The following is a 23476-nucleotide window of genomic DNA, read 5'->3' as shown; positions in this document are numbered from 1 at the left end:
AAATGTGGATGCTCAGACTCCATCACGTTCCTCCTCTACTTTGGCCAGATTTAGCTCATGGTGTGATTGTCTTTTGGGGGCATTTCCATGTTGGCATGTTTGGCTGCTTACATTTTAGCCATTAGAAAATGGCGAAAAGAAATGATGAAGGAACACGCAAACTTGATGACTACCAAACGTTGAATACCCTTAAGAAACCTATTAAGCGGGGTTTGCTAAGTAAAAAACTGTTTGTTGTAAATCACTGAATATATCATCTGGTACGTGCTATTGGTAGATCTTGAAACAGTATACTTACATTTACGACTCGATAATTTAAAGAGTGAAAACGGATAGGCGGATATAACGCATCACACTGTTCAATAATATATATACATAGCTTAAAGTCACGACTGAACTTCCACAAAGATAAATTTTTGTTCGTTAAACATTTGGGTAATTTTTTATCTCGTATTATTAGCCAAAAGCCCAAGCACGTGTGAGGTAATCAGGTTTGTCTTTTGATTAAAATAAATATACCCATTTCTTTTCTGTAGAATGGGTATTCAAAGGCCATCCAAATATTCACAAATTGACGCTTCATGGGCCTAAGGCCCTGGCCATAATAGATTTAAATTGAGGCGGAAAGTGGAAAAAATGCATGTTTGTCATGGAACTTTGCTACGCCTTTAGCCTGGCCGAGGCATGCAATGGCTCTATAGAAATGTAGGAACAAAAATCTTATCGATATGTGCTTTTTGAACCCTTATAAATAGGTTCTTGTTACAATTCTTAAAGAAGAAGTTCTCTGGAAAGGCATTTTTATACTCTTGCCAAAGAAGTAATTCTCTTAATTTGGGTTATGTATCTAGATTCAATTTTATAATTGAACTCTAAGCTGTTCTAAGTTAAAAAGAAACTTATATACAGTTTAGCAACATAACAGTTTAAAAGCTCAAATAACAATCACCTAGTTGTTAGTTGGCTAGAGTATAGGCCAAAAGACATCTTGTGCCTTTGGTTAGTTGAAATTGCTGTTGCAATTACCCCAAATTCGTAAGATTCTGCCACACATTTAGTAGGTGTTTACTGCAAGGCAACTTTCAACACCTTGGCCAAAAAAAGAACTGCAACAGTTTTATAAGCTGCTCAGTGAATAGCGCGAATGCCCCCAAAGATATAACACTCTTGCCAATTTTTCGCAAGGCCCCACATAGAGATGAGAGCTAGAGAGAGAGAGAGAGAGAGAGACAGAGAGAGATGAAGGAGGAAATAGCTCCCTATAGGCATTTGGTTCATACTAAAAATACCCTAAACGCAACTATGTATCATGTGGAGGTAGGTACTCATGGTTTTGTTTGACTTTATCAATCAGTGTGTGAAATCTTTCTTCATTTCGCCATGCAGCTGACCTAAACAACATACACAATAACGACGTATCTGTCTAAACGATTTTATTTATGGCTCAGAAGCTTCATCTTCTTGACCTGGCTAACAGTTCGCTTGTTTACCTCTAGTGTGTGTGTGTGTTGGCTTTTTTTTTTTGGTAAAACTAGGCGAAAAGTTGACTGCAAAAAGGGGCAATTATGATGGAAGCAGATATCTTGTTTGGTTTTGACAACATATGTATATGTATGTAGTTATGTATATCTGATGACAATTTGCCAGCCTGTCATTCCAGTGCGTCGCCAATATGCAAATTTATCACACCGTTAGAGAAACAGTTCTATGGTCAGTTATACATATTTCTTTCGATACGTGTACCTATGGATATAGGATTCAAGGTATCTTTGACATTTTATCAACTTGTACGTGAGCCGTTTGAAAGGCTAATGAAATACTCAATACTCGTAGTAGAATACCTACGAATGCCATAAATAAAGCAGGCAATGGCAAAAACAGAGAAAAGCAAAACACAAAACAAGTGCATAAAAATTCCAAAACCTGGGCGACAATATTCTTGGCTCAGTCACGTCAGCAAAAAACCAAAAACAAAAACACCAAAAAAGGCACAAAAAAGAGAGAAAAAAAAAGCGAAAATGTCGCCTCCATCGGCGAGACGCGCCTTTTAGTATCTTTTTGTATCTCTTTGTGTCTCTGTATGTGACTGCAGTTGGCGCTTAAGTTGAAAGGTGTGACAATGCAAATGCCAAAAGCTTCGGCGTCGTCGTCAGTGCTCCCCATTGCCATCCGCCCCATCGCCCCATCCTTCCCGCCCACTTATGCCTCTTGCCATGGCTATCTTTGGCGTCAAAATCGACAACGAGAACGACAAGTTTCTAAATTAAGTTGCAAACGATATGCGGAAAAAAAACGTTGAGTTAAATTTATAACAAGGCATTATCGTATAGTTCATATTTTAGAGAGCCTGAGATCTCGATTTTTTTTCGTCAGTATATAATAGACACATTTGAAATGGAAATTTATAAATCATAAACCAAAAATTATCATTTGCTTGTGGCATTTATACATCATTTCTATCCATACGTTGAATGGAGAGATTTATGATTAGATTTATAGATTAGACGCAATTATCAGGTTAGTATTAAACTTTAAAAGTCTATGAAATATTAGCAGGAATTCCCAATCCGAATCCAAGGATAATTATTATCAAGTTTAATGTCCTAATGGGGAAGTTCACAATTAAACGTACATTAAGAACATTTAATCCAAGGTGAGAATCCTGTGAATAAAATTCCTAATTTCAGTTTATTTACAACATTATGAAATTCTCCTTTAAATGTTCAGAAAAAGAGACTCCATCTAAATAATACTTGATGTTCTTTTTTATATAACATATAACCACCAAAGTTTGGTTTGTTGCAATACAAATTACTTAAATGCCGGTTAATATGAATACTAAAAACATATGACATTAAACATTAAAATTAACTTTCCTTGAATTTCCATTTCCTGGTTCTTAAACAATTTGATAATCACTAAGTTTTTATGAACTATGTTAGATTTGATCATTAATCTACGATAACTATCTTAATGTGGGCAATCGTTAATGATAAGATGAGACGAAGATAAAATTATACTAGAGAATTCCGCAAGAGGCCAGGTTAATGATCCTAGCCATCCATTAAAGCCAAGATCAAATAGCGTAAGCATAAGGATCAACAGAGTACATAGAACATCGCCCGTGGCAAGAATAAACACTATGACAATGGCTGGAAGTGTTTATTGTGTTTTTTTTTTTTGTTTTTTTTGGATAGAGCTTATCTCTGGGGAGTCTCTTCCGCATTTGCAACATTCTGCGGTCGCCAAAGTTCACGCTTCAACGCACCAAATGTTTGATGTGCTGCCGCCGACTACTATGTGGCCATGATGATGTCGACGCCAAAAGGCACTTTGGCTAGCCCCTGCCTAAAGATAGAACGTATCCAGATTTACAAGAGAAGATATATACTATATCCTATGTGTATGTATGTCTTTACATGCATAATATTGCATCGTATATGTGTACGTGTTGCATCGACAACGACTTTGGGGGCTGTGGCAGCCTTGTCTTTTCTGATGGGGGCATGCAATAGGCTGGCTGGCATTTATTGCCGTGTGCATTCATGAAATACTTTTAGGGCTTCAGTTTTGTTGTTAGTGTCCAATGTTTATTGCATAAGTGCCTATATAATATAACTATTTAAAACATTTCTAAGCCATTTCAACGCAATGCGCTTAAGGCTAATTAAATTTTCAGTGTTATCGATTACATTTTATGACTTGAAAGTCAAAAGTTTTCCCCTCCAAAACCTTCTAATGACGACATGTTTTAAAGCTTAATTACTCTTGCTCAGGTTTTTCCAGTTGATTACTCAGAACTATTAACATGGCATCTTATTGTTAGTGAAGAGGAGATAAAAAAGTTATATGTATGGACTTGATTGTTGTTGTTATTAATAAAAATTAAACATTTTTCCTCTTTCTTTCTTACTTGCACTACATTGAAGAACAGATTTTGGTTAGTTTATTTCGATTACTTCCTCAGTTGCAGGCAAATCTTTGTTATTGTTTTTCTTTTTAACTGCGGTTTACCCTTTTGCTTTTTTCTGATGTTCTCTATAAGTTGTGCGGTTGGTTGGTCAATGGGTGGAGGGAGAACTGGGGCTCTATGAAATCTTTAATATTCCTATTCCTTGGACGAAGCCACAAAACTTCATTTGGCAGTCATTGTATTCGTGCAGGCAAATGTTTGTCTTCCGCAAACAGATTTACAGACTGTCTAGGCAATGCCTAGAGTTTTTTCTTTTTCCTTTTTTCTTGGGGCATTGATTTTCTATCTTCAATTTCAGCTCCAATGCGGAAATATCTGACGGCTTATAAGTATATGGTATAAGTAATACATATGTATGGTGGGGTGAGGGGTTAAAAATGCATACCGAGGTTGATTCTATGTACGGTTTAAGTGTGCCAGCTAAAATTAGATGTGTGTGTGGGTGGCAAAAAAAGCAATTGTAACTTTTTGCTTACGTAAAACACTTGCCGATAGGCAAATGTCTAATACCAATTAAGCTCTAATTAACATACACTCAAGGATGAGAGAGTGAACGGGGTGCTTGATATGGACATGGGAGGCGTTCTAATTCTTAATTGTGTTAATAGACTAATTTCCAAACACAATAGCAAATGAATGTCAAGCGAATCTCTATTTATGAATATTCAGTTCGATTTCTTCAATCAATTACGTTCCAATAATACGCCTAGTTCAATCTCCCTACTAATATCAGATGGATGGGATCTGCTACTGGTGGCATATTGCAGCTGCAGAAAGTTGTGCTGGTTTTTTTTCATCTTTTTTTTTTGCTTTTTGCAAGATATTATGCGGCGATATTAATTGACAAATGAGATTTTTCCCTCCTACTCAACGGCGACAGGGAAACTTTCATTTTGACCACAAGCGCCTTGTGTCAGCTCGACTTAATACAAAATAAGAAGAGAAAAAAAATAGTTAAAAATAAAATAAAACCAGAGGGCCGGGGCTAACTTCGACCGCGTCAAAGTTTGTATACCCTTGCAACATTTTTGGTAACTCTTTCCTTACCTATAGCCATCAAAAGTGGAAAAACGTTTAAGCTAAAAAGGCTAATGTTTGCGAAAGAACGGCCTACAATCTTAGCATTGAAAAGATATTGATCAAAGTCACTGTTTTCCACCGATTGTTCCTATGGGAGCTATATGATATAGTTACCCGATCCTTATCAAATTTGGCACATTCATTAACAGATATATTAAACTAACAAATGTTTAATTTGAAAGCAGTCGCGTTTAAAGTAACGAAGTTATTGACAAAAGTCACTGTTTTCGAAAGATCGTTCCTATGGGAGCTATATGATATAGTCACCCGATCTTGATCAAATTTGGCATAGTCGTTTATATGTGTAATTAACTCACCAATATTAAAATTCACGACAATAGCTCAGAAAATAACGAAGTTATTAAGAAAAGTCACTGTTTGTGACTTTGCCGTTTGTATGGGAGCTATATGATATAGTGATCCGATCCGGCTGAATCCGAGATATACAACGCCTGCAGTATATACAAGCCTACATGCAAAATTTCAGCTCTGTAGCTCTTACGGTCTAGGAGGAGTTTGCGTTGATCCAGACGGACGGACGGACGGACGGACGGACGGACGGACGGACGGACGGACGGACGGACGGACGGACATGGCTATTTGAACTCGTCTCGTCGTGCTGATCAAGAATATATATACTTTATATGGTCGGAGATGCTTCCTTCTATGCGTTGCACACTTTTGACCAAAATTAATATACCCTTTTTGCAAGGGTATAAATATACAGGCCAAGGCAATATGCATACATATATATATATATATGTAGTTAGACGGATAGATAGATGGATGGATGAATGGATGGTTGGCCACGGCTGCTGTTGGGTTAACTTTAACGTTAACCGTTAATTGTCTTCATCTTAGGTGAGTCTTGGCGCTATCAAGCGAGCCGAACGTACTCTAGTCGAGTTACTTAATGCCGCTAATGCGGTTGGAGTCTGTTAAATTTGTGGCAAGGAGCGACAAGCTGTGAGCGACTGCCACACCCTCGAAAAGTGCCAAAACGTTTTAACATAGATGAAGACAAATTTACTTGTCTAAACTTTACTATTAAACGGAAATGAGGAAAATTTTAAATGAACTTGATTGAAGGTCGGAAACTTGTATGACTTCTTAGTTTATTTAGTAAAAGAAATCCGTCTACAGATATCTATATATCTATTTAAGTTTTTTAAGTAAGGAATTTATATCTAACAAATGAGTTCTATTAATAAAGTGATTATTAGATAAGTGTATCTATATGTATATAATTTGCATATTTTTAGTTCTCATAAGTTGTTACATTCTATTAAATATTTTGTATCTTCAAAGAATCATCGATAAATTTATAGAAATTTTAGTTTTTTAATTAATATGTTTAAAAGGGAAGTCTAATTACCATTTATCATCTTTCTACCATCTATCTAGATCAGAAATATTTTCGTCTTCAAATTTTTCAACAAATTTATCAATTCGTCTTTTTATTTGTCTTGATATTTGGTAATTTACTAATTTCCTACCCAGTTTTCGATGGGAGGAACTGCATCTGGGTTTTTGTTTTCACTCATCATCTATGTACATACATATGTCTATCAACTTTTTTAATGTTTCACCATACTTAAAAGCATCTAAGATTTCTTACAATTTAGTTTTTCCTCACAACAAATTTCTGTAGCTTAAGTAACAAATGCTACACTAAATGAAGATGCTTATGGTGATTAAATTATAAAGGTCTCTATAAGTGATAGGTAATAGAGGAATACCAAAGGAATGAAATCTGCCTGTTCATCTATATAATTCTCATTTATAAAGAACTATTTTGCCAACTTTAAGAACGAAAATATTTCCAAGTCGTTAGAGTATTTTGAGAACTAATGAACAAAAGAAAGCGGAATCGGTTTAGAGAGTCCCGCCACCAGGCTTAGTACTACGCCCATGAATCAACGTCGAGATCGTTTGTGGTGGTTGTTAGTGGTTGGGTGGTGCTGCCAATCAATGCCAGGCGAAGCACACGCGACGTGGTTTTTGGTGCAGAGATCAAGTCAACCGTTGGCGCTCGTGGCTTAAGTTTATTTGGTTACAATTTTTCCTTGCTCTATTTTTGCTTTTTGAAAGTATCCCGGCTCTGGATTTATGTATGTTTTGCTGCGTTGGTGGCCGTCAAGAACTTGTACATACAAATTTATATGAATATTAATATCTGTCATTATTTATGTTTGCCTTGCTATTTGATTTATTCGCCATCTCACTCACTATTTACTTCTCTCTCTTTTTCTCTCTTTTAGTGTGGGTTGCGACAATTGGATCTCTCATTGCTGTCACAATTGTGGGTGCTGAACGACTCTATACAGGAGTTTCGCACCATGATCGAGGAACAGGAAATGGATGAAGATGATGAGGGCGACGAAGATGGAGAGGAGAATGATGAGGAATCAGTGGTGGTTGAAATTGATGAGCAGGGTAATCGCAGACATTCACCCACACCCTCATCCTACGATTCGCTAAGCTCTGAGGGTGGACCAGAGGCTGATATGGATGCTGATCTTGTGCTGCAAGCCAAGCGACTGGGTACTATACCAAAAGTAATAACAACACAACCAAAGCAGCAGCAGCAACGGGACTCGAAGCAAAAGCCATTGCCCAGGATGCGTAGTGCACCACCGCCACCACCAGCTGCATTGGCAGCAGCAGCAACAATGACAGCGCGCAAAGCGGCGGCACCACCACGACCCACATGATGTTACCTAACTGACTTCCTTGCCGGAGTCAAGATGGTCATGTGCAAGGCGATTGTGAGTGATGTGCCGCTTCTGGGGTCGCCATCATCCACATCAGCTAGAGCAGCTGTCGGAAAGTCATGCTGGAACAACGCGACAGGCGAAGGATCCGGCATGGAGACTTTACCGGACCAAAAAAATAATACTTTGGCTACACGAAGCAGCGACATGCACCATCCGTAGATAGAATATATACAAATATATATATATAATCGATCCAATCTATTTATCTCTAAAGCCTTTATAAGCGAACTGAACTAGATATTTTGGGTCATGCAAAATTAACCTTGAATACCTTGAACTTTTATACAGATTTCTACTAAAATAAAAAAGGGATTTTATTTGTGCTTATACTCTGTCCTTTTGTAATGCAGTAGTTCATGTCGAACCAAAAAAAAAGCGGTCCGAAAGTTGCCCAAATATTGCATGATCCAAATCTAATCGGAAAGCATTTTTACGACGATTGCAACCTTTTAGGCCATAAGTTTAGCAGTCCTTTGTGTGATCTTCAGTTTTAAGTTAATTGTGTATATTATTTTGAATGTAGACCTATCATGGTAGGCAATACAAATGGGTTCAGGCATATGGCGGGTTCAGCATATATATAATTTCAAGCATATTGTAATTGGTATTTGTAATTTTAGTTAAAGAAATGACGGCGTTCTCTATGCCGACGGCTGAATGAAAACTTTGTTTGTTTCAATTATTTTAATAAAACTTAATCGAAACTGTCACCTAGGCCTAAGCACCATCTACTATATATACTGTATATAACACTTTCTTTAAATATCTAATGAGAAATGTGCGAAATAAACAAACCTAAACGATGCATTCAATATACATATATATTTAATAGTTTTCTGGTATCCATTTTATAAACTTATCCTAGGCCAAGCTCACCCCATCCGTGGACAATTTGACACAAGGAAAAGCATAGGATAAAGCCTGACTGCCGCTTACAGTGGAGTAAACAGTTGGGCACATTTTTATGCCCGACAATCCGACCAAGGAAGCGCTAAGCTTAAGGCACATGTCCACAGGCGATAAGGATATAACCGGTAAGCAAAATGTAGGCGGATTTTTGGCGTCAATTGTAAACTTAGCCACCGATGTGCCATCCAGGGTAACACTTACATCAACAGAGACGCTGAGAATGGTTAGCTTGAAAGTGAGACAAACTGGAAAAAGGCAATAGTTCATAATTCAAATTCAATTAGGTCTTTAGCTTGAACCGTTTAACGTACGTGTTTTTGTCATATTCATGGCATTCACCACAACACTTTGACAGCAGCTGCAGGACAAAGATATCGAACATGTACAGGTCTGCGCCTGAGCTGGAAAGGATACAAATCCAAAATCAGCACTAGTAGTTGCCGCACTACTAGATGACGAACTACTAGATGCCGCTTCCGTATAGACAACGCTATTCAAACAGATTATTAGACCCAAAAACCCGGGTAGAATATAGTTCGCCATTATTTTACTTTGAACTGGGCGAAAAACTGAACACCTAACCGTTTTTATAAATGTTATAAGCCATATTAGCCAAAATTTTAATTAAAACTCATTTATTTTTTAATTTGATTTATGCAAAGCTTCATTTAACTTTGCGAGTGTCAAATGTTGCGCACGGGGGATTTTTTAAGTTTGAATTACTAGTGCAAAGTGCGCATAATTTATTATATTAAATCATATTTCCTCTATCAAATGAGGGAAATGGAAAAATTTTTTGTTTTTTAACGAAAATCAGCTTTCAAGTGTTTAAAATTTGAATTAAAACGTTTTTCCGCCTGAATGAATCCACGATTCTTTTTCTGAACATCTGGCAACGTCAACTAGCTGATGAGCAAAATCGATAGTGTTGGGTAATGGTTTCATGGATTTCTCAGCACTAGTCTGGTGTATGCGTGGTCTTAAGTGTGCGTGTGTAAATGAAAAAATTTTGTTAAAATTGTAAAAAATTAGATTTAACGACCCGGAGGAGTTCGACAAGCGAATTAAAAATGGATGTATCGCAGCCACCGCCACAGCTGTTGACAGCACCATCAGCCCTGGCCACCAATTTCACATCGCTGCCGCCTCCGTCAATGGGCGGCCAACACTACAGACATTATCATCCGCATCATGGCTCCAACAAGCAGGGATATAATCACTTCAAGCCATTCATGCCAGGAGGGTTCCAGCGTCCATTTGGCATGTCCCAGGATGATTTTGATGGCAAAAGATTGCGCAAGAGTGTAATGCGCAAGACGGTCGATTATAATGCTTCGATCATAAAGAGCTTGGAGGTAATCACAAAAAGCAGACAGCGAAAGTGCTTGCGTATAACTCGTAAATTTGTTTGCAGAATCGTTTGTGGCAGAGGGATTACCGAGACCGGTTAGCCCTACAACCAGATAGCATCTATGTACCGCAGATGTTACCGCCCTCCAGTTACCTAGACAATCCCTCAAATGCAGTTACGACGCGCTTCGTTAAAACGGCGACAAATAAAATGCGATGTCCCATTTTCACGTTAGCCTGGACTCCAGAGGGTCGCCGCTTAGTAACGGGTGCCAGTTCAGGAGAATTTACTCTATGGAATGGCCTTACCTTTAACTTTGAGACTATATTGCAAGTAAGTGTTCACAGACAAGTAACAATAAAGGTTTAGTTTAATTGTGTCTCCCCCCACCCACTTTTTTCTCTATCTTTCTCTCAGGCCCATGACATATCTGTGAGAACAATGGTCTGGTCACACAATGACAGCTGGATGGTTACGGGAGATCACGGCGGCTATGTCAAATACTGGCAATCCAATATGAACAATGTTAAGATGTACCAGGCCCACAAGGAGGCAATTAGGGGAATAAGGTATTGCACACTTAATGTAATTGTCAACTGTATTTACCATTTCGCAGCTGCTGCCGCAGGCATGAGACTACCAGCATCGACTTTAAGCCAAAACCAAAGTGAAAGATACACACACCTAGCTCTTAGCAATTTTTTTATAATCTGCGTCTATTACGCCATCGCTCTGGCCTGGGTCGCGTGGTCTTTTACACGGTGGTCATTGCATTTCATCGGACAAGGTCTGTTAGGTTCGGTTTGTTGATTTTTTGTTCGGGGGGCTGTTGCACTAACTAAATGAATAAAAATAAAGCCGTCATATTAGCAACATGCCAGCACTTAGTTCGTTTTTCTCAGCCTTAACTGAGCCCAATTATGAATTTAACCAAAACAAAACCAATTTAAAACAAGACTTGTTGTATATCCTGAGACTATTAACTATCTGTGTTATAGCTTTAAAACTATTTTGAGACTGAAACCAATATACGTGAAATGATGATAAAAAGAAAAAGAAAAAAAAAAACAAATACATACAAAAGAAATGCATACAATAAAAGCAATTATCTTAAAACAAAAATCCAAGAACGATTGCACGGTTTTATTTGCGGTACCGGCCAAAGCAACAATAATAAAATGCAAAAACTGCAAAATTTCTTTATACAAAAAATTCGGGGGTTCGATTGTTTTCTTTCACTGGTAGAAGATCACAGCCTGGCCCCAATTCCGGCAATGGACGAACATAATTAAGACGACCTACACATACAACTCCACATTAAAATTTTGAATATGCTTATCGTTCCTTCTTTTGGTCGAGTAATGTGTATTAATCTAAGTCTAAATTCTATATTATTTTCCTTTCAAAAGTTCACAAACATCTAAAAATAATTGTTTAAAGATGAAATTGTTTTATTCGCGGTCCATTTTAAAGATCAACAAAAATATCTGCTATAAATAAAGTTTAATTTTAGATAATTATTAAGATATTTGCTAAGGAAATGCCTTATAAAGACTTTTCTTGGTTCATGTTCAAAAGATAATGTCATTTAGTTTAATTCACATCACAAACAATTTTCAATCATAATACATTTCAAAACAATTTTACTTGTTCATGCCATTGACTATTGAAAATGATAATTGTTGACCTGACCTGAAGATTCTTTAAAAAACCTATAATGCATATTTTTTTGTAATCCATTCTAAGCCGAATTGAGGAACATGCATTCATTATTTATCATTTGAATTCATATTCTCATCCATTTGAATTTGTCTTTATCTACATTCTAACCCAATGCTCGAATACAAATCCAATCTACTAAATGCAGTTTCAGTCCAACGGATAGTAAATTTGTCAGCGGCAGCGACGATGGAACTTTAAGGATATGGGACTTTATGCGATGTCAGGAGGAGAGAGTACTGCGAGGTAAGTAAATGAGCGACTTTTCAAATATATAAAATGTTTTAAAATTGGAAACAATCTTTGTAATTAGGTCATGGTGCAGACGTAAAGTGCGTACATTGGCATCCACAGAAGGGAATGATTGTAAGTGGAAGCAAGGACAATCAACAGCCCATCAAAATTTGGGATCCCAAGAGTGGCATTGCTCTGGCCACGCTGTAAGTATAAAAGTTACACCCAATAAAATGGGACTTTCTCTCTAACTTATTGACATATTAACGCGCAGACATGCTCACAAATCGACTGTGATGGATCTGAAATGGAATAACAATGGCAATTGGCTAGTTACAGCATCCCGAGATCATCTGCTCAAGCTTTTCGATATACGAAATTTACGCGAAGAAGTTCAAGTGTTTCGTGGTCACAAGAAGGAAGCCAGCTCCGTATCCTGGCATCCCATACACGAGGGACTTTTTTGCTCTGGAGGTTCGGATGGCAGCATTTTATTCTGGAACGTTGGGTGAGTTTTCTCTCATAACGAATAATAATGAGCGATTATTTAAACATTTGATTTCATTCTTGTTAGAACGGACAAGGAAATTGGATGCGTGGAAACGGCACATGACAGTATTGTGTGGACTCTAGCCTGGCATCCGCTAGGACACATTCTCTGTTCCGGCTCTAATGATCATACAATTAAATTTTGGACGAGAAATCGACCTGGAGATCTGATGCGTGATAAATATAATCTTAACACATTGCCCGCTAGCTTGGCTGCCCTGGATGAATGTGAATACGGTAAGTGCAAAAATGACATAAAGAGGGTTTTGTTTTTTTATTAAAGTTATCTCGTTTTAATGCAGATGATGCCGTAATACCTGGCATGGGACCCGAGGACAGGGTAGAGTTTACAGAAAGTTTAACGGCCGACAAAGGCTTTATTCCTGGCCTGGATTTGGATCCCAATAGGGGCATTAGCGACAGGGACAGAGAGAAGAAAGTGCCGTACAGCAAACCCATTCCACGTAACTTCCAAGTGCAGTGGGCAGGTCCACGGCGGGCTGATGACCCTAGTGTTCTTAGCATTCATGATGAGCTTGCTGCCCGCGAGGCCAAAGACTCTTCCAGCGGCCTAACTTACCAGCAGATTAGCGAGAATACACTGGAAGGCATTCTGAGCAGTGGAATGCTTAATGGCTTAGATCCACAGACAATTGTTGGCATTTTCGTTTATGGACGATTCATTCGTGTTCATCCTGATTCACGTGTAATGGCCGCTATACGTCAGGGATCTGATTTTCTCAATAAATACATCGATGCCGGCAAACTGGAGGAGCTAAGCGATGTGGTCCCAGTCCCAGATAGATCTCGGTCCGTGTCGCCAACAGTGGAAGCTCGTGGTGAGGTGGCTTCTCCACCGCTGAAGAAATCTCGTTTTGAGCCGCGTCAACACAATGCCCAATTGGTGTGTGTGCGCGAACTTTTGCTCTTGAAGAAGCCATTCCTGCCCTCTTTGGTAACTGTGAAAACGCAACAGCCCAACACGGAATTTGTGGATGAACCTCCTTTAGAAACGACGAGAGAACGTGAGCGAGAACGTGAACGAGAAAGGGAGAGAGAAAGGGATATGGATCGCGACTGGGATAGGGAACGAGATCAGTCATCACAGTCGGGAAGACCAAATCCCTGGGCAACCAATGCACCATGGTCAAGTAATGGTAATAGTGGTGGTGGAAATAATGGCCCCTCGAATGGCTTTAATAACAACAACTCAAGCGGTGATATGTTTCATGATCGTGACCGAGATCAATACCAGAAGGGTTCCAACAATGGCGGACGCAGTGGTGGTCGTAGACGTGGCAATAATAATAATAATAACGGAAACAGCAACAATGGAGGTGGTGGAAATGGCAGGAGTCGCGGCCGCACCAACAATCGGCGCTATTAAATCACAGAGAATCCTCCTGCCGACCCCCACCCACATACATTCTCATTAACCCAGCTTGTTGTTGTTCCCCACATTTTACACATTTTAATGGCAATGATTTACATTCAATACAGCAAACAAAAAAAAACAAATATATATATAAATTGTTTAAGAATGCAAGCAACAAAAGAAAAAAGAAGCAACCAACCATATTGTAAAATAGCAAACTCCGACTTTTCTATAGAAAGTTTTACGACAACTGCCTTGAATGATGATTGTTTTTTTAAGTACAATTTAAAGAGTAGTGTATATATATATATATATATATATATATATGCATGTATATGCATAAAATTTATATTTGGAACTCTTAACATAGCTTAACTATTAACAATCAATTATACTAAGCAGCCAAAGAATTGCGTCGGCTGCTGTGTCTACTACTGCCATTTCTATTCTTATTCTTTTCCTTATTTTTATCATCGTCGTTATCAGCTTCATGAGAAGCAGCCATCTTGGAATCCACATGATGATTACCACTATTGTGGCGATTACGGAAGGTCTGCTTGATTTCACGCTCCTCTTCACGCATTCGATCCTTGGTGTGCTGTTCGATGGTTCGTTGAATTTTCTCAGCTGAAGCCACCAGTTTGTCCGCTTCAAGAACGACACGTTTGCTTGAATTGCTTTTGCTGCGATGCCGACTTTTCTCCTGACGACGTGAGCTGGAATGACGACGCGTCTGCGAGTGAGAGTGAGACCGAGATCGGCTACGCGATCGGGATCGGGAACGCGAATAGCTAATCGAACGTGAACGACGTGTGGAAGCCAGTTTGCGATTTTTACGCTGACCAGAACTTTTGCTGCGACTGCGTGAATGAGATCGGCTTCGGCTTCTTCTGCTAGAAAAATACAATAGAAAGAAAAACCCAATGAAATGAGGGCCCTAATTGTAATTTTTTGTTGAATCTACCTTGAGCGGGATGAATAGGAAGACTTGCGGTAATGGGAACGACTGCGGCTGCGCGATTGAGATCGTCTGGAACGGCATATAAGACTATAAAACAAATGCATACGGATCTTTTGATATTATCAATAATACTAACCGACGACCTCGTGACCGACTACGACTACGGGAGTAGGAAGAGTTGGACCGAGATCGTGATCGATTTCGGCCACGTGAGGATTTGTGGTAATAGCCATCATCTCCGGTCTCGTCATCGTAATGCTTGGGATTATAGTAGCTGGACGAATGTCCATCATAACGACCACGTCCGCGGCCACGACCTCGTCCTCGTGGACGTGGCGCAAAGCCGCGATAATTGCTAGACACAGGAAACGGAGCTGGAGGACGATAGAGGGCGGCAGCACCAGGAAATACACCCGGCAAGCCATATCCAAACATGGACAAGGATTGCATCCATTCACTGGCAGCTTCAGCACTATAGGGCGTGGCACCAGGCGCCACAGCTCCAGCAGCCATGGCGGCCACAGCTTTGAATGGATTCAATCCACTGGCAGCATGTGTTAATGAGTTTGCTTCGCTGGATGGATTTTTCATCGAGCTCGTATCGATGATGCCATTTCCCACAGTGTGTTGCTTCTTGCTGGTCATTGCATCGTCTTCATCGCTACTGGCCGCTTGGGTCGTTGACTTTTTCGATTTGCTCTTCAATAGACCCATCAGGTGGGTACTACTCTTGATATCTTGGACGATTTTACGTTGTTCGGATACCAGCTTTTCAGTGGCCACCTTATATTTCTCCACCAATCGACCACGTTGAACATCCTTAGGATCCACATGACGTATGGGACGTGCCTTCTTCTCTGCTTGCTTAAGCTATAATATAAAAGTATTGTTATTTGAAATTCAAGAGAAAATCATTTTCTCAGACTTCACCTGTATGCGATCAAACAGTTTTTCTAGCGTACGTATACTTTCCAATTTGCGTTGGGCTATCATCAATTTACGTTCTTCTAGGCGGATCTTTTGTGAGATTTCGGCATGTCCACGCTCTTGGATTTTTTTTAAATGCTTTTCCTTACGCTTTTCCTCGCGTTCGCGTTGTTTTTCCATTTCGGCTAATTTTAAATCATCTTGTTTTTTCCTGTAATTTTGTTTGCAATATTTTGTTTGCGACTTTTTGCATTTGTTTTGATTTTTGATAAGTGTAGAAATATAAGTTTAACTGTTCGTCTAGAAGAAACAGAGAACTGAATTCTGGAGGCACACCAAAAAAAGATTGGCTGCCAGGTAAGCAAAGCAACAAATGTAAACAATGATTTCGAAACCCAAGATAGACGGACTACGCATCGAAAATATTATTCTACTCAGAATTAGAAAATTCATATACATATGTAAGCACTGTAACTATTTTGTTGACAATTAAGATAGAAAGAATATACGAAATATTCGAACAAACATTGATTTCCTTGGGTTTTCGGCATCATTTCCAGCCCGCCCCATCCCCAACAACAAAACGTAAAAATCAAACCTCTCGCGCTCCAATTCATCGGCTTGTTCCTTCTTGCCCCGTTCAAGTTCTTCCTCCTCTGCCTGGGCTTTGGCTATACATCGCTTCCGTACACGTTCGCGACGTTGTATATGAGATTCGCTTAGATGTTTCAGTTTATCGAACGTCACTGATATGTTAATAGCCTGAGTTTTGTCCACAAATTTGCGAACAAGTTTCGTACCACGAAACTCATCCATAGCACGAACAAAACTCGAATACTCTTCGAATTGGATATACCTGTTGGCACATACATATATAAGATGCTTAAATCCGAATGATTTCAGTAAAGTTATCAGACTTACGCCTCGAAAAGCACATCCTGTTCGAAACTAAATGTTCGCATTCCATTTATATCTGATGGCATACTTTTCCGATAGGGATCACAGATGGGTATATCCACGACCCTGACACGCCCAAATTTTTCAAAAATGCGCTTGAAAATGCTTTCGCTGGGTTTGGCCTGGTCATCATGCTCCGAATGCCGTGGACAAAACCAACGCATAGGTAAATGCGTGATGTGAATGGTGTCTGGACGTTCGCCCGCTTTCATTTCATCCATATTACGAGCATCACGAAAATATGAATCCCACATGTGACGCGTGGGAAATTCATCTTTCAATTCAGTGCAACGTACTCGAAATGCTTCCTTGAAGCTGGCTAATCGCAATGAGACACCATCCAAACGATCGACGGCCAAACGTAGACGCTTTCGTTCGTCCAATTCAGCCTCAAATCGGACGTAATTGACAGTATTTTTGGTGACCTGTACGAATATAGTTAAAGGAATTTAGTTAAAGTTTATATAGTTTTATAGAAACTTACTTTTAGCATCAGAAACTTATCCGGTTTAAGCTCGGCGCTTAGTTTCTCCATGATTTCCAGATTTGAAACAGATTTGCCAGACTTAATTGTCGGCAATGCAACGGAGATTTGCATTTTAGCCAATGGCTTAAGATATAGGCTGTGAGGCAGATACAGCGGAGTGCAGTCTGACACATTTTCTATAGTCTGAATATTGATCATTGTTATATGTACGAGAGTATATGGTGTAGGTGTATTGTAAGTATGTATGGGGTGGTATGTGTGTGTGGGTGTATGTGTGTGCGGTTAGTAATATACAAATATAATTAAAATACAAAACAAATTATACAATAGTTAATCAATTAAACACCAAATATGTATACTTGGCGACTAGCTTGTGGACAGATGGAATTATACAAAAACACAGCTGAAAATCCAAGAAATTATTATCCTGAATTAATAAAAATTGAAAATGTAAATGTATGTCAGAGTCTTTGTCAAATTGCCTCCGTTTCTTTCTTAGCCCTAGGCAGGCGATTCAATCCTACTTAAAACGAATAAATGATCTTATTTTTCGCGATTTATGGTAACAAAAAAAAAAGAATTCTGATAGAAGTTTTTTTTCTTCACTTTTTTCACTAGTGATGGGACATTGTCGATAGATATGGGGGTGGGTGGCACTCACTTATGCCCATATGGCACTGCAACAATTGAGTTGGCGCACATATAACATTACATTAGCTGTTACATTAATTATAGAAATATTCAAAATAAGATAATATATTGCTTAATAGATGACAATAATATTGTCATTTCTTTACATCAATCACTTGGTGGTCTAAATTGTTGTAGAACTATATTATTTAAAGTAATAAAAATATAAGATCATTTATTTATGTTTGTCAAATATAAATGATATATTTCATCTGCAATCTTATAAACACAACTTACCGCATTAACTTATAGACATAGCATACTAAAGTAACTACATTTATTATTTCTGACATTGTTGTCGAATCAGCTAGCATCGATAGCGTCGAACAACAATCGATCGTAAGCACAGATAGATAAAAGATTTTAAGTTGCATTAAATTATATAATTAATAATGAACTTTGCTGGAAAAGTGGTTTTAATTACAGGAGCTAGCTCAGGAATTGGTGCTGCGGCTGCACTGAAATTCGCCAAGTATGGTGCTTCCTTGGCTTTAAACGGACGCAATGTCGAGAACCTTCAAATGGTGGCCGAACAATGTAGTGCGACAAGCACTGTTCCGCCGGCTTTGGTTGTCGGCGACATTAGCAAGGAAGCAGACACGGAGCGAGTATGGAGCGAGACTCTTAAGAAGTTCGGAAAGCTTGACGTTCTCATCAACAATGCGGGAATTATTGAGACTGGTAGCATAGAGAACACAAGCCTGGAGCAGTACGATCGTGTGATGAATACCAATCTACGTGCAATCTATCACCTGACCATGTTAGCGACTCCAGAGCTTATCAAAACAAAGGGCAACATTGTGAATGTTTCCAGTGTGAATGGAATAAGATCTTTTCCCGGTGTATTGGCCTACAACATTTCCAAAATGGGTGTGGATCAGTTTACTCGATGCGTTGCTTTGGAATTGGCTGCCAAAGGAGTTCGGGCTAATTGCGTGAATCCAGGTGTAACAGTTACCAATCTTCATCGTCGAGGTGGCATGGATCCGGAAACATACAAAAAATTCCTAGAACACTCGAAAAACACTCATGCTCTGGGCCGCCCAGGAACTGTGGATGAAGTTGCCAATGCCATTGCATTCTTAGCCAGCGAACTGGCTAGTTTCACCACGGGGTTGAGTCTAGCTGTAGATGGCGGACGCCATGCCATGTGCCCGAGATAGACACATTGGATCTCTGAAACCTCCTTTTCATTCTTAAGTTTTTACCAGTTTTTGCATTTATTTTGTGCCTTTTCAATAAAAAAAAAAGAAACGTGATGTCTGATGCAGTTTTACATGTTTCCCAATAAGAATTACATTCAATACATTTACAATTGTAGAATTATATTCTCATTCTTGACAAAAAGAAAAACCAACTTATATTAAATGTGTGTACAAATGGGATAAATCCACTTATCTTGGGCACATAGCATGACGTCCACCGTCTACGGGCAAACTGATGCCAGTACTAAAGCTGGCCTCGTCGCTGGCTAGAAAAGCTATAGCTGCTGCCACTTCTGATACCTCTCCAGGCCTGCCAAGGGCATGTGTAACCTTTGCATGTTCCAGAAATTTGTTGTAGGCCTCTTCATCTAATCCACCACGTCGCTGCAATTCCGTTATAATGACACCAGGATTGACCGAGTTAACGCGCACTCCCTTGGGTGCCAATTCGAGAGCAACACAACGTGTAAATTGATCTACAGCAGCTTTGGACACATTATAAGCCAAGACACCAGGAAAAGAACGGATTCCATTTACGCTAGAAACATTCACAATATTGCCCTTCGTCTTGATCAGCTCCGGAGTGACCAACATGGTTAAATGATAGATTGCACGGACATTTGTATTCATCACACGATCATACTGCTCTAGGCTAGTATTCTCAATGTTTCCCAACTCTAGAATTCCTGCATTATTGACCAAAACATCGATGCGTCCATGCATTGCCAATGTGGTGGTCACTATCCTCTGCACATCCGCCTCATTGTTCATGTCGGCTGTAATCATCAGTACTGGTTCTCCATCATCAGCGGTAATTCTCTCAACCGTCTGCACCAAGTTCTTCTCATTGCGACCCACAACGACTAGGTGACCACCTAGCTTGGCCAAATGCACAGCAGTTTCGGCCCCAATGCCAGAGCTGGCTCCAGTAACTATAACCACTTTGTCCTTGAAACTGGGCATGATGTTAACGCTGTCAGTGATTGAAAAGAATTATGGCTAACTTTGACATTGAGGAAATGTCAGCAACTCCTACAGGTCGATTACTCTGTATCGATCTCATCCACATACAACTCTGGAGTGTCCCCCACTGGAATATGTTATTATCAAATGTTGTGAAATTTTAAATTTAAGTTAAGGTGATAAGGTGGAAATCGTGCCATCGGTGATAATTAGTTATTATTATATTTGTTTTTGCTGTTCCCTAATGAACAACAACAATACAATATCATTTAATTGTGATACCCTTTGATTCTGTATTATAAATTTCTCATTATGTTTGTAACGTATCAAATTGAAACTCCAAACTTTCTGGGATAGATTCACGACTTACATTACTGTTATTCATATTACAGCCAAAAATATATTTATTTTGATAATTTTAATAAAGGGTAATATTTGTATGCTAAAAATGCAACTGGTGAAGAGAAATGAGGAACATCTTTCTAGCGGGGACACATGGCATGTCGTCCTCCATCTACCGGTAGGGTAACACCTGTACTGAAACTTGCTGCATCGCTGGCCAGGAATGCAATAGCCGCTGCCACTTCCTTCACATCTCCTGGACGTCCCAAGGCATGAGTTGTTTTGCAATGCTCCAGAAACTTGGCGTATGCTTCCTCGTCCATTCCGCCGCGTTTATGAATATCGGTGACAATCACTCCCGGATTTACGGCATTTACGCGAACTCCTTTAGAGGCCAGCTCAAGGGCAACACAGGCAGTGAACTGATCTACAGCGGCTTTCGAAATATTGTAAGCCAACACACCGGGAAACGCACGAATTCCGCAGACACTGGAAACATTCACAATATTTCCCTTCGTCTTAATCAGCTCTGGAGTGGCCAACATGGTCAGCTGATACATGGCACGAACATTTGTGTTCATCACACGATCGTACTGCTCCAAACTGGTGTTCTCTATTGAGCCGGTTTCTAGAATGCCGGCGTTGTTAACCAACACATCGATGCGTCCATACTTGGCCAACGTGGATGTCACTATTTTCTTTACATCCGGCTCATTGGTCATGTCTGCCAGCAGTTGCAATGGTTCAGCACCTCCAGCTGCTTCAATTTGATCAGCCGTTTCCTTTAACTTATCCACATTGCGACCCACAATGACCAGGAAACCTCCCAAAGAAGCCAAGTGAACGGCAGCACCTGCACCAATGCCCGAACTAGCACCTGTTACAATAATTACTTTGTCCTTAAAGGTCGACATGATGGATGAAGATCGTAACCTTAGAAAAATGTGACCATTTTTAGAATCTCTACTTTCACCAACAGCTGTTCGCTATTCGGGAAAGCTTTCGAATCAGCTGTTTTGGAAAAGCTTATCCCGAGTTTTTTAAATTATGCTCTGCCTTATTTGCAATAACAACTGTTAATTTAAATGAAGGAAATTAGATTAATTAACACAGACTTAAATCCAACAATTCGATTTAAGATCATTGTTGCAAATGCAAGATTAATCAACAACCCACGGACGGATACATGGCCATTTTCAGAGTATACAATTTTGTATCATTATAAATAAAAAATGTACTTGTTTTATACTTAGTTGTTTGTTTTATTCTTTTAAAAAATCGCTCTGCTGGTTTTGCAGAATGCCCTCAACTAGTGTGTTTTATTTTGTCGTCCTCCTTAAACCTCGTAGCCGTAGGATTTAATGATCTTATTGAAGGGCTCAGCAGCCTTGGCGATGTTTTCACGCGCCTTCACCGTCAGTTTCTTCAGCTCGCGGTTGTGCTTGAGTGTGATCTGCAACTTGGCCTTACGCTTGCGCTCCAAGCTCTTGATCACATCCTGGTAATGCCAGCCAACTTCGTGCGAGAGGCGACCCACTTGGCAGTACTTGCGATCCGATCGCAGGGTAAGCACGCGCATAGCAATGGGCACTACAACACGACGACGCTTATCGTAGGGCGATGGGATACCATCGAAGACACGCAGACGAGCGAGAGCAGCCTGGCCACGCTTGGTCTTATGGGGAATCATGCCTGAAAGAAAAACAAAACGTCAAGGTTAGACTATAGACAAAAACAGAATAAACATATGCTATAAATTTCAAGTTTAGCATCAGTTGTGTTGTTTGTTACACGATTTCTCGTTCAAATAATGTAGGTAAGATAAGAAGCATCATAGCAAGGCATTAGAATCATTAGAAATGGTTTGTAGAAATTACCTGCAAGAAAAGAAAGGAAGAAATTAGTTAGCAGATGTTTGCATTATATTTTACATAAAAACAATATTGGAGAGGAGCATCACTCAGCTATTTGGTCGTTCACATGGTTTCTCATTCGACTAATGTAGGTAAAATTGGGTTTAAACATCACGGATGCATTGATTGCGGGAGTATTTGCCCCCAATAGCATACAACTTCAATTCGGAGTACATACCTCGAACAGCCTTGTAGAATATTCTGGATGGAGCACGGAAGTGGAAGGGACCACGAGCCGGGTTCACATTGCAGCGTTTGCGCAAGTAGGCCAAGAACTTGATTTTGTTTCTGTAGAAGTGACCCGAAAGGTTCAACTCCTCGCAGCGAACCACAGCCACTTTGCCGCCCTGCAACAGGTACTTGGCAACAACTGAGGCCAGACGGCCCAGCAAATGGCCGCGTCCATCAATAATAACGGTCTGCAATACATGAAATACAATATTATTAAAAATGAGGTTAGGTATCTTCGTTGAGATATAAACAAATGTCGAAGCAAAGTGGAGTGAGGGTACAATTTACACGAAACGAATGCATTGTTGTTTCCTTGAGAGCTCTTTTACCAGGAAAATCACGTCCATACCAGTTGCAAGCGCGTTGTCCGCGTTCCGGGTACAATTTTGGATGGTTTTCTCAAAACTGGGGCCGCCTCTGACAGTAGCGACTTGGCCTTAGCTTTTGGGCACGTGTACACCAAGGCACATTTAGATTGCCATAATATAAGTTTCCAATGGAAATTTTCACACAGAAATCACTCTCACTGATCGCTCACAGGTTGTCCAATGTTTTTCCCGCATTTCTTTCATTGTGTCGTCACATTAAGATGCTTTTATTTGCATTTTACTATTCACTTACCCTGTTCGTTAAACCAGTCATGTTTAAGAACCGCACGGAAAGAAAGCGGAAACCGCGTTGACAGCTCAGGCGTCACACGGCAGGGTTGCTTTGAAGCATTGCTCACTGACAGCGGCTCGTTGTCATCGATAATCGAACGAAACCGACGTTGCTCACTGACACAAGCTCGTTTGTATAGACTTATCGATTATAACTTATCGTTATCATCTTCA

The 23476-nt window shown here is 39.6% G+C and overlaps 8 protein-coding genes across 13 annotated transcripts in view; 3 read left to right on the top strand and 5 right to left on the bottom strand.

The window, feature by feature from the left end:
- Nucleotides 1–8642, top strand: part of LOC6650866 (serine-rich adhesin for platelets) — a 39986-nt gene extending 31344 nt beyond the window's left edge. For both annotated transcript variants that reach the window (XM_002073018.4, XM_023179999.2), the window contains exon 3: nucleotides 7315–8642. In XM_002073018.4, coding sequence (XP_002073054.3) covers nucleotides 7315–7767 — 453 coding nt within the window. In that variant the 3' untranslated portion in view covers nucleotides 7768–8642. The remainder of the gene's footprint in view (nucleotides 1–7314) is intronic.
- A 49-nt stretch (nucleotides 8643–8691) lies between these two features.
- On the bottom strand, nucleotides 8692–9282 carry LOC6651110. Its single transcript, XM_002073017.1, has 2 exons — nucleotides 9051–9282; nucleotides 8692–8984 (listed from the first exon to the last, which is right to left on the bottom strand). The coding sequence occupies exons 1-2, from the start codon at nucleotides 9280–9282 to the stop codon at nucleotides 8692–8694; spliced, it is 525 nt and encodes a 174-aa protein (XP_002073053.1).
- A 407-nt stretch (nucleotides 9283–9689) lies between these two features.
- LOC6651109 (pre-mRNA 3' end processing protein WDR33) lies at nucleotides 9690–14180 on the top strand. The gene is made up of 8 exons (XM_002073016.4): nucleotides 9690–10094; nucleotides 10154–10423; nucleotides 10508–10659; nucleotides 11958–12055; nucleotides 12123–12249; nucleotides 12318–12551; nucleotides 12618–12829; nucleotides 12895–14180. Exons 1-8 carry the CDS (start codon nucleotides 9810–9812, stop codon nucleotides 13977–13979), a joined length of 2463 nt encoding a protein of 820 aa, XP_002073052.1. The 5' UTR covers nucleotides 9690–9809; the 3' UTR covers nucleotides 13980–14180.
- Nucleotides 14181–14285: 105 nt separating this feature from the next.
- On the bottom strand, nucleotides 14286–17923 carry LOC6651108 (A-kinase anchor protein 17A). 4 transcript variants are annotated; one of them, XM_023180671.2, is made up of 7 exons: nucleotides 17297–17923; nucleotides 16777–17237; nucleotides 16454–16711; nucleotides 15859–16066; nucleotides 15065–15798; nucleotides 14932–15015; nucleotides 14286–14860 (listed from the first exon to the last, which is right to left on the bottom strand). In XM_023180671.2, exons 1-7 carry the CDS (start codon nucleotides 17495–17497, stop codon nucleotides 14362–14364), a joined length of 2445 nt encoding a protein of 814 aa, XP_023036439.1. In that variant the 5' UTR covers nucleotides 17498–17923; the 3' UTR covers nucleotides 14286–14361. The 4 variants fall into 4 exon arrangements, with proteins under 4 accessions (XP_023036439.1, XP_002073051.1, XP_023036440.1 ...); XM_002073015.4 differs by having other exon boundaries at nucleotides 14286–14857; XM_023180672.2 differs by having other exon boundaries at nucleotides 14932–14997.
- Nucleotides 17924–18294: 371 nt separating this feature from the next.
- On the top strand, nucleotides 18295–19248 carry LOC6651107 (glucose 1-dehydrogenase). 2 transcript variants are annotated; one of them, XM_047010299.1, is made up of 2 exons: nucleotides 18295–18328; nucleotides 18401–19248. In XM_047010299.1, the coding sequence occupies exon 2, from the start codon at nucleotides 18511–18513 to the stop codon at nucleotides 19150–19152; it is 642 nt and encodes a 213-aa protein (XP_046866255.1). In that variant the 5' UTR covers nucleotides 18295–18328; nucleotides 18401–18510; the 3' UTR covers nucleotides 19153–19248. The 2 variants fall into 2 exon arrangements, with proteins under 2 accessions (XP_046866255.1, XP_002073050.1); XM_002073014.4 differs by lacking the exon at nucleotides 18295–18328 and having other exon boundaries at nucleotides 18335–19248.
- A 2-nt stretch (nucleotides 19249–19250) lies between these two features.
- On the bottom strand, nucleotides 19251–20248 carry LOC6651106 (3-oxoacyl-[acyl-carrier-protein] reductase FabG). The gene has a single exon (XM_002073013.4). It carries the CDS (start codon nucleotides 20155–20157, stop codon nucleotides 19384–19386), a length of 774 nt encoding a protein of 257 aa, XP_002073049.1. The 5' UTR covers nucleotides 20158–20248; the 3' UTR covers nucleotides 19251–19383.
- Nucleotides 20249–20537: 289 nt separating this feature from the next.
- LOC6651105 (3-oxoacyl-[acyl-carrier-protein] reductase FabG) lies at nucleotides 20538–21452 on the bottom strand. The gene has a single exon (XM_002073012.4). It carries the CDS (start codon nucleotides 21411–21413, stop codon nucleotides 20640–20642), a length of 774 nt encoding a protein of 257 aa, XP_002073048.1. The 5' UTR covers nucleotides 21414–21452; the 3' UTR covers nucleotides 20538–20639.
- Nucleotides 21453–21740: 288 nt separating this feature from the next.
- Nucleotides 21741–23340, bottom strand: LOC6651103 (60S ribosomal protein L13a). The gene is made up of 3 exons (XM_002073011.4): nucleotides 23265–23340; nucleotides 22591–22831; nucleotides 21741–22191 (listed from the first exon to the last, which is right to left on the bottom strand). Exons 1-3 carry the CDS (start codon nucleotides 23283–23285, stop codon nucleotides 21836–21838), a joined length of 618 nt encoding a protein of 205 aa, XP_002073047.1. The 5' UTR covers nucleotides 23286–23340; the 3' UTR covers nucleotides 21741–21835.
- Nucleotides 23341–23476: the final 136 nt, after the last annotated feature.

Source organism: Drosophila willistoni, chromosome 3R, assembly GCF_018902025.1.
Source record: "Drosophila willistoni isolate 14030-0811.24 chromosome 3R, UCI_dwil_1.1, whole genome shotgun sequence".
NCBI lineage: Eukaryota > Metazoa > Arthropoda > Insecta > Diptera > Drosophilidae > Drosophila > Drosophila willistoni.
This window is presented reverse-complemented; position numbering and strand designations above follow the sequence as displayed.